This window comes from Archocentrus centrarchus, chromosome 13 (assembly GCF_007364275.1).
Source record: "Archocentrus centrarchus isolate MPI-CPG fArcCen1 chromosome 13, fArcCen1, whole genome shotgun sequence".
NCBI classification, from domain to species: Eukaryota; Metazoa; Chordata; class Actinopteri; order Cichliformes; family Cichlidae; genus Archocentrus; species Archocentrus centrarchus.
Window position 1 is genome coordinate 3630187 of NC_044358.1, and position 13442 is coordinate 3643628.

The 13442-nt window shown below is 38.5% G+C and overlaps 1 protein-coding gene across 3 annotated transcripts in view; it reads right to left on the reverse strand.

The window, feature by feature from the left end:
* The window catches only part of brip1 (BRCA1 interacting helicase 1), a 50990-nt gene that overhangs the window by 14092 nt on the left and 23456 nt on the right, over positions 1-13442 (reverse strand). For all 3 annotated transcript variants that reach the window (XM_030743485.1, XM_030743483.1, XM_030743484.1), the window contains exons 15-16: positions 2324-2483; positions 335-456 (exon numbers count right to left, since the gene is read on the reverse strand). In XM_030743485.1, the coding sequence (XP_030599345.1) occupies positions 335-456; positions 2324-2483 (282 nt within the window). The remainder of the gene's footprint in view (positions 1-334; positions 457-2323; positions 2484-13442) is intronic.

A 13442-nucleotide genomic window follows, 5' to 3' on the forward strand; every position in this document is an offset into this window, starting at 1 on the left:
TTTAAATTGTTATATGGCACTTTCTATACGTTGACAATAGACATCACACTTGTAAGAATCATAGTTTCTACGTTATGAGGCTTTTTTGTCAGTTTTCAACCAATAAATCATTAAGTTGACCTTGAAGACCTTGGTGGATGTAAGTTCAATTTCAGTGGACTGTTAACAGGACCCCACTCCACACCTCTACAAAGTTTTTATCACAATTCATTCAAAACTTCTCGAGCTATTGTGTTTACAGACAGAACAGCAGAACCTCTGCTCCTGCCCACCTCTTCAGCATGTACAGCAACAACTACTGCTCTAGAATATGTGCTATTGGGATTCTACTTACCTGGAGGTCTTTAAAGTTCGGGAAGGGAATTCCAATGGTGACTACTGCCCTGGCGTTGTCATCTGTAAAATCTAGCCCTTCACTCACCTTACCCCTACACACAGCAATCAGCAGTGCACCATCTAAACCAAAGAAATGACATACAGACACAAGGAGCCAAAATATTAAAACCACCTGTCGAAAACTGTGTTCGTCCTTCTCATGTAACATGTACGCAACTACCACTATATAATCACCAGCCACTTCCTTAGGCACACAAATTTCTCATCAACTAGTCATATGGCAGCAACCAAAGGTATTTAGGTATGTTGACATGGTCAAGATGATCTGCTGAAGTTTAAACTGAGCATCACAATGGTCAGACTGCTGATGGGAACCCAACAGCAACTCAAATAACTGCCCGTTTCTACCAAGATATGCAGAAAAGCATCTTTGAATGCACAACACGTCGAACCTTGAAACAGACGGACTACAGCAGCGAGACCTGTCAGCTATGAACAGGAAACTGAGGCTACAATTTTCACAAGCTCGCCAAAATTAGAAGACAGAAGATTGGAAAAACACTGCCTGGTCTCATCTAATCGACATGAAAACATGGATAAGCATCCTGGAATGTATCAACCGTTCATACTGGTAGTGGTGTAATGATGTGGACGATATTTTCTTGCCATACTTTGTTCCCCTTAATACCAACTAACCATCATTTAAATGCCACAGCCCACCTGTTGCTAATCATGCCCATCCCTTTTGAGTACATTGAACTCATTCTCGAAACCAGTTTGAGCTTTATGACATGGCTGCTTCCAGCAGGATAATATGCCATGTCACAAACCTCAAATCTTCTCAAACTGGTTTCTTGAACATGACAATGAGTTTACTGTACTCAACTGGAATCCACATTCAATTCACTTCATGTCAATCCAACAGAGGACCTTTGTGGTGGAACAGGATATTTGCATCATGATTGTGCAGCTGACAAATATGCAGCAACCGTGTGATGCTCTGATGGATTAAAATTGCTGAAGAATATTTCCAACACCTTGCTGGAATCTGTGCCATAAAGTAAGTCACTTCTGAAGGCAAAAAAGTGTCCAACCTGGTATTAGGAAGGCAATGAATTGGCCAGTGTGTCCAAAGCTAATGGGGCAATATCAGCCGATAATATCAACTGACTCATATCAAGCTGGCTCTAGGCTCCCTGCTACTGCTATGAAGATGTTTGCACCAGACCCAAGCCTCTATGGCTTGGGTCTGGTGTAAACATCTGGTCTGGTATATGGGTGCAAACATTTTGCGAGGCAGAGACTCAAGGGATTGGACTTTTTTTTTAACCAGTGCATCTAAAAAATCTGGAGAACTTGGAGGCCAATTCAACACCTTAAACTCTTCTTTTTGTTAACTCAATCCATCCCAGGACTGTGGACTGTGTTATTGGACTTCTGTGCTAAGCACAGTTTGCCCATTACGAACATCATGTTCGAGCATAAGGGTGTTCATAAATGCATGAGGGACCAGGAAACCCAAGGTTGTAGGTCGATGATTGATTTAGTAATTGTTTTATCAGATCTGCAGCTGTTGTGAAAATTTCTTCTGTGAAATCAGACCGCTTGTGTTCTCAAATCCCCTTAATCTGCCTTGGATGGCCACGACCCTTTCTTAAAAAAATTTTGGTAGGAAAAAAAAACACTGCATGAGGTGTGACACCATTTCACCATTTGGCTCTTGTCAAAGTCATTTTTCATATCTCAGTAGTAAATCCCACCCCTTGACAAGTGCCTTTGTAATGAAATAACCCATGTTATTCATCTCGCCTGTCACTGGTCATTGGTTAATTTGTCATTAAAATTGTTGTTGACAGAGGTACAAAAACTTAGTAAATGAAGAGCAATACACAGCTAAATTCTGAATTCTATAATAAATGATGTATATCAAGTCACCAGAAAACAAAAGCTGGTCCAAAGTCAATGTAACAATGTGTATCAGTCTCACCTCTTTCCTCACAGTATTTGATGGCATTGTAGTATGTCTGAAGCAGCTTGTCAAAATCTCCCTTGCCACCACCACGGGGCTCTGTGATCACAGTTTTCTGCTGTTCTAGCTTCTCCCAGAGACCAGTGTTGATCCATCGGTCTCTCAGCTTGTCCAGCATCTGATCAAAAAACAGGCGATAAATGGTCCATACATTTTTGAACAATGGCCAATTTTTATAATTTTGCCTCCTTACACCACCACAGCTGATTTTAAATCAAACACTCAAGATATGACTGAACTGCAGACTTTCAGCTTTGATTCAAGAGGTTTCACAAAAAGTATTGCATTTACTTTTTTACAAATTACAGGCATTTCTATATATAATGTCCCATGATATACAGGTTTATGGCCAGGTGTAGGCTTGTCCCTGACAAATTAAGCAGATAAAAGATCTGGAGTTTAACTTACACATTTTGCCTGGAATTCTCAAAATAAGATTCAAAGAGATGTTACTGCAAAGCAAGGGGCCATCATAGACTGAAAAAACTAAATAAACCTATCAGAGAGATTGCAAAAACTTTAGGAGCAGCCAAATCAATGATCTGGTGCATTCTTAAAAGGAAGGAATGCACTAGTCAGCTCCAAAATATCTGAAGGACCACAAGACAGTAAAATGAGTGATCACAGAATACTTTCCTTGGTTCCCTTTATAACATCCAGCAGAGTCAAGAACATTCTTGAGGAGGTAAGAGTATCATTGTCAAAGTCTACAATTGGCAAGCAGCACCTTCATGAATGGAAATACAGAGTTTACAACAAGGTGCAAACCATTGGTTATACTCAAAGGCAAAATTATAAAAACTATGTCACTGTCATATAATTTATGGACCTACTTATATATAAATAGCCCATGCATAGCAGAAATGAATTCTGAAGTGTATATGGCTATACTCTACTCGGATTCAGCCAAATGCTGCAAAACTGATTAGATGGTGCGTCACGGTGTAAATGGATAATGGCCACACTGCAAAAGCAAAGCAAGACTTTCTTAACGCAGAGAAAAGGTATATTCAGCATTTGGTGGTGTCCATGGGTTCTAACCTTCAGGCAGTCAGTGACTGAAAAGGATTTTCATCAAAGTATTAAGAACAATATTTATATTTAAAATTATGTTAGTTTTATCCAATTCCTTGAGAGACTCTGAAATTGGGGCCCTATGTATAAAAATCACTATAAAACCTAAACAGTTAATTAACTCTATACTTCAATCATATCTTGATAGATTTAAGATTGATTGATGAAAATAAGGCCATAGTTCTATGCAAATGATAATACATCTACATTGAAATAGCTCAAAAACAATTGGACTGAAAAGCTGCATACAAAAATCTGTATTCCCTGACATAAATAGTCAAACTCAGTCTGGTGAGTGTTCTGACGAATTATTAAGTCAAACTTTACACCATACAATCAATGAGACATCTCCAACAACTACTGAAGGGCTGGAGAAATATTGGCCACAAGGCTAACATTTATGAATTTGACTGAATTGTATAAAAACCTATGATTTTTATAGATTTTTTAAAAATAAAACTTTAGCAAACATTAACAATGTGATTGTTCATGATTATTTTCTTCTCAAGCTAATTTAGTTCTCTCCCCACAATTAGGTCTTTTTTTAAAATACAAAACAAAAAGGTCCTCATGGTAAAATCCCTCTTTCTCAAATTCAAAATGTTTCAAAGACAAACTATACAAATAACTGAACACAAGGCTTCATTTGAAATGCTCTAGTAGTGCAGTCAGCTGCAGACAAGGAGATGCACAATGATCAAGCACATCACAACTACAACAGTACAGCATATCATACAGAAGAAGCAACAAGCACTCTGTGGTCAGCTAGTAATTATGTGTTCATTGTTCTGCAGTGCACCATCATACTGATGCTTGTGACTAACAATAACCTCGTACATGGAAAAGTAAATATTTGATCACCTTAAAAAAATGTGTTGCAAGTTGGTAGCCAAGCTAGCCTTTTCAGATAATCCCACCCTCTTGTTCAAAATCTGGTCACTTTTGGCTCATACATACATGCATATCTAAGTAAGTAAATAAATAAAATTCTATACTATCTTGTCACCAGGTCACTGATAAATCCCCAGATGGTAGGTGTGATGCAACCTGCAAAGAAGCAAGTCACCATCTTCAGTCACACTATACACTATGTAAAACATTAAAGACACTTTGAAGACTTAAACAACCTTGTCAGAAGAAAAGCAATTAAGTGCCCGAGTTTCATCCTATGTCCTTAACTGCCTGAATTTCCTCCCTTGACTTCAACTTGGCAGAGAGCTGATGTGTTTAAAACCTGCTCTGCAATAAAAATCACTGTTGCTGTACTATTGTTAGTGCAAAAAGTCAGCAGCTCTCAGGGGAGGCACATTGATCTAAAAGCCCTCATCCTAGCCCCACTCATGTCGGTCCTGTGCAGATTATATCCTTGAATAAGCATGGCTTCACAACCAGAAAGACGCTTCACTGGCTTGGAAATGTGTTAGAAGGGTCAAATAAAAGTTCTCCTCGTAGTCAGCAAAAAACTTCTCAACAGGCAATAGCGTCAAATTGTAAAGCTCAAGCTGGATGAGGCCTTCAGACGAAAGGCCTCATCTGTGGAGAATATTTGCAGACATGTTCTCCCCATCAATAAACCTGTTTTGTTTATCTGAGCAAAAAACCAACTCAAGTGTTCCTCAAAACAAGACACAGAGTGGAACAGTTTACTTTTCGGGTTATGTGCAGTACTGGGGAAAACAACAAAAGCAACTGAGACAGCAGGGGAGTGCTGATATACTTTTGCAAGCCAGTGTGATTGCCCCATAGTAGTGAAATGAAGCATGGGAAAGATTTCATCAGGTTGGTGCCTCCTAAAGCAAGTGAGGTCAGACCGTTTGCATCAATAAAACATGACTCATTCACTAAATATGCAGTGTTACATCAACAAGGACCCCCCTTACGTGCGTCTTCAACTCAGCAAACTGTTTGCCCTGGAACTGCTTTCCAGTGCAATCTTAAGTGGGAAATGAATAATTCAGGTTATGTACTTTAGGCTGATCTACCACTAAACAAAACAGCCATTATCTGCCAGGCTGCACTTGGAAAGGAGGTGATTCCACAAGGAGATAAGTATGGAGGTAAAATGTTCTTACTGATAAAACTGATGTGACAGAATGTGACAGTGTTTTATACTCACTACACAAAAGGTTGGTGTTTGTATTTTTACCAATGAATAACATAAAATGCCTTTCAAAATAAAGGTATTTGGTGAATACTGAAGTCATGGAACAATCTGGGCTACTTATAAGGATTTGTGACTTCTATTCCAACATCTATAAACTGATCAATTTCCAGTAACACATGATGATCATTAACTCATCGTGAGATTATGGGATTTTCAAAGGGGTAGTAGTCTCCCAATGTACAGACCGGCAGGCCAAGCTCTACTGCAAACCATCTGCATGAGCAAAAGGCTCATGCAGAGAGAGAGAAATTAAAGACAGTTGCCTTGGCAAGGCATCAACATCACCATGCAGAAGTTAAATAAGAAGTAAGCCCCTTTCTCCACCTGAGGGGCCAAGAAAATACAGGTGCAGTTTGATACAGCACTGATGATACAACATTGTGGTGGCATAATAGATTCACAACTTGGATGTGGAGCTGACAAATCTGTTTCAACTGTGTGATGCTATGTTGTTAATATGTCCCTACCAATCACAGGGCATGATTGGCAAGGGACGGCAGGGAGATGTCCCTACCGATATTCGCTCCGTGGGTGTAATTTGCACCACACCAAACCCTGATTGCCCCGCCCTGCAAACCAATTGGACTTAAGTCCCTCCCAAAGTTAACACCAAACCTTGTGAATACATACACAGGATCTGTAAAATGTAAGCAAATTTATTTGGTCTAAATAACTTGGTCCTATTTCTTCCTAGTATTATTAGTCGTGATAACTGGCATTACCTTTCTATTTTTTTATTTTTTTTATTATTTATTATTTTTATTTATATAGTTTTTTTAAATTTTCAAGTTAGTATTTGTCAAGAGACTGCAGAAATGCAATAGATTTCAAAGTATCCTCTGTTCTTTAAGTGCAATAAATGCAGTGTTTTCAATACTGACCAAAATAATCATGATTATGATTTTTTTTGCATTATCGAGCAGCCCTACTATCACTTGTAGTCAATCACAATAACTAACAAGAAGTTAACAGGCTTGTAGAACCTTAAGCACTACTTAATAAAAGATTTGAGTTTAAGTATATATTTGGGCCTGTAAGTATATTTTTGACCCTCTGTGAATTACAGAAAATCCAAAATAAATTCAAACTTATGCAATTCTTGTTTTTTAAAGTCACTAAACATGTATGCTGTATAATCATCCCAACCTGGAAAAAGTACAGAACAGAAATCATTAAGAGCCCAAAATTATGCACGTACACACAACACACACACACGTCACATTTTGTTAGCTGCAACCTTGTATATATTGTCTTTGTACTATTTTCAATTGATTAGCATTTAAATGATTTGCAAATTATTGCATTCTGTTCTGATTTACAGTTTACACAGTGTCACGAATTCTTTGGAATTGGAGAATAATTCACAACCTGAAACAACCCAATGCTAATACCGGGGGTTCAGGGAAGGGACCGAACATAAGTATTTATAAATGGGTTAGTATGAATAGTTATTCATGCATGTTTGAGAAGTTTCTGTTGGTGCTTCTTCTGTCCCATTCATATACTCCCTTACATATCACAGCGATAAGTCAAACTGCATGGCTGCAGGTGTGAAAATGACCATTTTACTGTGCAGCCACACAAATCTTCAACACCTTCAGCAAACACCTTCAACCAAGAGAGTGCTAGATACTCAACACAGAAACTGCAGCCACAAAAATGACAGACATGAGCACCATCGTGAATAATTTAGGAACATCATCTAAAGACCTGGTGTTTAGCTGTCAGAGTGGCCTTAGCTATAAAACATCAGTCTAAAGGATAAAATTCAAATCTCCATTCAGAATTCTGTGCTAAAACTAATTTAAGAAAAATAAAAACAGGTAGGGGCTGAGGCTTGCCCATTCAACACGGTTGGAATTAATAGCTGGCAACTTTTAGATATGCCAGATAGATTTAAAAACTAAAAATTAAATTCTACTGCACTGTAGAGATGTGTTCTTTCCTTTGAGTGAACAAAGTACAGGGTAAAGTATTATTAAAATGCCACAAGTTGATGCATGCACATTATTTAAATCCATCTATATCATATATATATATATATATATATATATATATATATATATATATATATATATATATATATATATATATATATATATTGTGGACATTTTCTGTTAGTCAATAATATCTGTTTATTTTTTTCTCAGGAACTATACTTCAAGTTGTTATAAAAGACAGTGAGGCTGTCATTTAAAAGTGAATTCATTTGTTAACCTCCACATTTAGATTTCAGCAAGGGATCTTACAGCAGCACAGTTATGATGCCCATACAACATGAATGGGAATGAGCAGTATTTAGCACATAGGAGCGCACAACAGTGTTAATAATTTATGGCCCTTTCTAGGCATGGTAGGTGCAATGCTCAGCCTCTGCTGGTGACGCAGTAAAGTGGGCCAGATTCTTCTGCCAACTGGGACAGGGTGGTGAAACAACTAGGCAGAAGCAGTGAACTGTAGTCTTTCTCGCACTTTTACACTTCCCCTCTCTTTCTCCCCTTACTATCTCTCCATCTTTCACCTCCTCTGCATCCGGCCTCACTCTATCTCCTTTCCCACATCCCCTGTGTCAGTGAGCTATGTGGCGACACATAAGAGCTCCTCTAGTGCCTGCTGAATTATGGAAGGGGATTGGAGGCAACAGCATTAATGAAACATGCAGCTAGGAGCCACATTTCGCAGTGGTGAGAGGAGACGTGTTGTTGCGGCTTAAATTATTCACCCTCAAAATATCACAGCAACCATCACGCCAAGACTGGTGGCAAGAAGCCACCTGCCACCTCTGTGCTGCCACTCTTGCCTTGTTGTCTGCTCTACACATCTGAGCCACACTGGTGGTGACAACAGAACGCTGCAAAAATGCTGAATGCTGCCCACAGAAGAAAACATCCTCTCATGACATCATCTCATTTTCAGAAGAACAAATGTCAGCTCAAGTCTTGTGAGGCATTTTCAACGTTTTAATTAGTTTTCATTTCATTATTATAAATAGTCCTGATCTGATCTCCAAGTGTCTACCACAATTTGGACTAGTTTCATGTCCACTTCAAGATGTTCCAGTAACAGCTCTATAAGGTTGAGATCCAGAGACTCAACTGGCAACTCCATTTTAGGCACAATACCATCTGACTGATTCTTCTCTTAATAGTTCCTGCATAGTTTAAAGCTGTGCTTTAGTTCATTGTCCTGGCAAGATAACAGCTCCAATCAAGCAGCTTCCACAGGTTATGTCATTGGACTAAAACATTTTGCAACACTTTTCTTTGTTGAAGATCCCTTTTCCTCTACAAACCTTCCACTTTATCACCACCAAAGGACCCCCAACCATCACATTTTCTCCATCCAGAGGCATCAGTCTTAAATTTTTTACAAACTCTTGGAAATCCCATTTAAAAACCAAGGCAAACAAGAGGTCTCTCAAACATCGCTACATTGTTTGTGGCTCTTAGCCTTAAGCCCATTTGTCCCTACTTTGTTCATATTTAAAGATGCCTTCCTAACAAAGATATAAATGTTTAAAAATGAGTTATAATTTCAAAATGTTGTTTTCTTTTATAAGAGGCATAATAAAAAGGTTGGACACTGTCACATTTAACCAGATAGGAATGATTAGCAAAATTTTTGGAGACTACTGGAGTCAAAATAAACTACAACCACAAAGCGTGTAGTTAAAACAATCAGCCTTTTTTTTAGCTTACCTAAGACATGTATGTGCATTTTCCTCTTATTTCTCACCATTTGATAAACAAAAATGTAGTTTATGCTTGAGCTAATTAATCTTCCAAACCAAACCAAGCAAAATCAAAAAAATTTTTTTTTTTTTATAAAGAAAGATCAAAATGGAAATTACTTGTGCATTTTCTATGCAAATTATTTTGTATAGAAACCCTGACAGTGTAAAATTAAAGTAGTAAATTGAAAGGACAGTGTGGCTCCCTGATATGCTTTTAATTAAAAAAATGTTTAGTGAAACATCAGGTTATACAAAGCTTGCATTTGTCATTTATCATATAAAAATATTAGAGATTCCTATCTTTGGATTTTAGACTTAAACTGTTGGTTTGACAAGCAATTGGAAAATACCATCTTGAGCCTTGGAAAACCAGAATGACCGTGTGGCTCTGGCTCGGTTGGTAGAGCAGGTCACCTACTAATCAGAAGGTTGGTGGTTCGATTCCCAGCTGCTCCGGGCTGCATGCCAATGTATCCTTGGGCAAGATACTGAACCCCAAGTTGCTCTCCGACGCAAGCGTTTGAGTGTGAATGTTAGACAATAAGCGCTTAGCTTAGGTTAGCTTGTGTGAATGCAAACATGTTGTATAAGCACTTTGAGTGCTCACTTAGAGTAGAAAAGCGCTATATAAGAACTAGTTCATTTACCATGTTCAATATTCAAAAGACTAAGCAGCGATGCCCTATATTTGTTTTTATAAGGTACGTATTTTTTCCATCTTATGCTTTGTTTTATTTCAGACACACTAACATGAAGAAAAGACTGCCACACTGGATTATGGAGGTAACAAACAGATGACTAAGGCCCCATTTAACATGTGCTTTTTAACTCTGAAAATATGAGCCTTCCAAAAAAAAAAAAAAAAAAAAAAAAGCTCCAGTTTAGTCAAACAGCAGTAACCCTGAAGTTTCCACTGTAAAAACTCAAATAAAACATCAGCCTGGCTCTAAAAAAGTCAGGAGTGTTATGCTACACTGACCCATGAATCTAATATGCTCCCTAAAACAGACAGAAACAGCCTGACTTGGAGACAACAGTACATGTGGAGCTGTGATTGGTGCTTCAGATACCAGTGAGCTGCTGCTGCTGAGGACAGTGCATGCTGCTGGGTGTTTGCTCTGTAGTCCGCTTTGACTTTGATTTGACACAAACTCGGCAGAGCCGAGGCGCCGATACAGGGTGCGTCTTCGCACAGACAGTGAGGCGACATCACCTAATGGCCCTTATCTCAATCTCCTTTAAAAGCATCTTTCATTCCCCCACCATCTTTCTTGACCTGCTTTTTTTTTTTTTTTTTTTAAATAAACTATCAGTCCCCCTCTCCCGTGGAGCATCAGTCTCTTCCTTTGGCGGCTGAGAGCAGACGGCAAAGCCTGCTGTGGTTTTAATGGGCATTAACTGGGGGACTGTTGAAGCTTAAGTGTTAAAAAACCACAGCCTCTATGGGTAACGGTGTATTTGACCATGACTATGAGCATATGTTGTGTCTGTTTCTTTAAAAAACACATACTGACCAGCATGCTAATGCCCACCATACTGTTGAGTTTTCTTTGCATTAATCTGGTGGTAGTGCTCCACTGGTATTCCTGGGAAATACATTTCTCAAGCCAGACACATAACTGATAACTTCTATTAGGCTTTAAAAAAAATAAATAAATAAAACTGTACCAGTGCAACTTGCGTACTTGTATGTGTTTATGTGTGTAAATGTGAGGGCAGCAGAGCCTTGAGGGACACCACTTTAACACTGCAGGCACACTTGCCTCACTGCTCTCTATCACAGAAGCAGCTGTGCACGAAGGGCTGATAGGCATCACCTAGACACACCGAACAGGGACATCTGAAGATGACCTTTCTGTTGACTACACACACACACAAAACGTGCACATCACAGGCCAGACGGGACTCAGCGGCACCAACAAGGCCTCCATAGACTCCAATTAATACCCCAGCCCTTCAAATCCCCTCATCTCCTCATCTTTAAGAGCTGACTGCATATTAAATATTTATGCATCAGCACAGAGAGAGAGATAGAAGACTCCTACATGGCTATCAATAATAAAAAAACATCCCACAGCTCATAGTTGCTCCTTGGTCGGCATCAGAGCCTGACAAAAAAGGAGGGTAAAATAAGAAAACGACAAGGCTCAGAGTCTTAGCTTTCCCCTCACAGTTTACAAGCTGTTGTCATGAGCTCTATAAGAACGCAGCTGGACTGCAAGCCCATGAGGACTGCAGAGAAATCAAACCAGTGATCACAGCCTGGGACATGTTGAAATTTAAGTCCAACATGGACCATGCACACATGCCAAAGGTAAAAGACAAAAATCCCAAAGGCAAAGCTGTGAAAGTCCTCTGTTTGACTCATCACAGCAAACCAGGACACGAGTGACGCCTGGCTTCCACGGCATTATGTGTTTCCATTTCAAACAGGATGTAAGTGGAGAAAATAACAGCAGGAGTGGTGGCCCACAAGTCTGAAATGATTAAAATATAGTGTGTGATTTGAAGCTAGCAAAAGGTTAACATAATGTGGTTTTATTTTTGCAGGAGTGCGTGCTCAAAAGCAGAATATGCATCATATCATTGCTCAAAATGCATCATTCTTCATATAAGTTAGATACCCATGTATGACAGCTTTGGTTCTAAGAAAATTCATAAACATCAGCTATTAAAACATTCCACTGACATATAAAGGTGATTTTTTTTTAATGTGTGGTGCACTCTGCATTATTGTCTAAAGTTAACTTTCTTCTCATAAACAGAAGGTCTGAATGTGGATGTGCACGTTGACGGGGACCAGACTTCACCATATAAGGATATCCACTCTCAATAACATCATACAATATACAAAACCAAGAGCAGAAAAAAGAGTCAAAAACTGAGCGTTTAGAGCAGTGTGACGCCAGAACTTTTAACTCTCAGGGATTACTTCTACAAATGCTGACCTCTGCTGACCTTTAGCCACGTTTAATATGAACATCTACCACTGAAACACTATATATGACAGAAAATAAGGAAAATCATTAAAGGTCCACCTTGAGTGGTTCAGTGTGTGGCTGCAAAATAAACCCAAAAAAGGTTAAAGTGTTGGATAGCAGAGTACGTGAGAGAAATTTATTCTAAAATAAATAATTCAAGTGAATTTAAAAACATTTAAATTGACGCTTATTTTTGATTCTTACAGTCAGCAGGTTAACTGAAGTTACATGCAACACTTTCATGGTGGACAGACACACACACAGACATATGAAATTCACTTGGTTCTCAATAAGCTAATGTGACAACTGAGCTCCAGTGGACATTAATCATTCACGATCAAAAAGGAATAACAAACAAAGGGGGACAAAGTGTCTATGAGTGCGCTCTCAGAAGCACCGTCATTAACTGAAAGACAATACAGTTCTGTGAGGGTGACGCCATTTAACAAGTTCCTTACAAGCACCTCTATTGATCAGTCGACATCTACTGTAGCATGTGATACGGCTGCTGCTTAGCAGTGGGAGTGAAAGGAACGCAGCCTTTAAAGAGGTTACTTCTGCATGTCACAAGTTCTTATAAATGCCTTCAAACAACAAAAGCATTAGACGTGGTCTCTAGCGCCTCCCAGTGGTAAAATACAGACCCTAATGTCCAAAGCACAAATAGATCATTGTCACTGAAATGCAATGGACTGATTCATTTTCAGTGTAAATTTAAAATGGTGCAAAACAGAAAACATAATGTCTTCTTTTAATTATGAGTAAAACTACAAAAAAAAAATACTACTACATCTATACCATGAAATACAACAGCCCTCTAAGACAGTATCATATAAACATGTTTCCTTTTTATTGGACACTTCAGAAGTATTTGGTGTGAAAGATTTTAAAAACACTGATGATTTATGCCTATTTGTTTTATAATCACTTTATTAGGCTTTTCATTCATACTGTATTATATGTATTTTTACTGTAAATTTTCCTTTGCACAACACTTTTACATTACTTTTTTATCTAACCTTGATAAATAATGTTTTAATAGTAGAAAAAAATGAGCAAAATAAGTCATTTTTAGACTATATTCTACTACACACAGGAGTCTCAAACATGCCTGCAGATCATAAC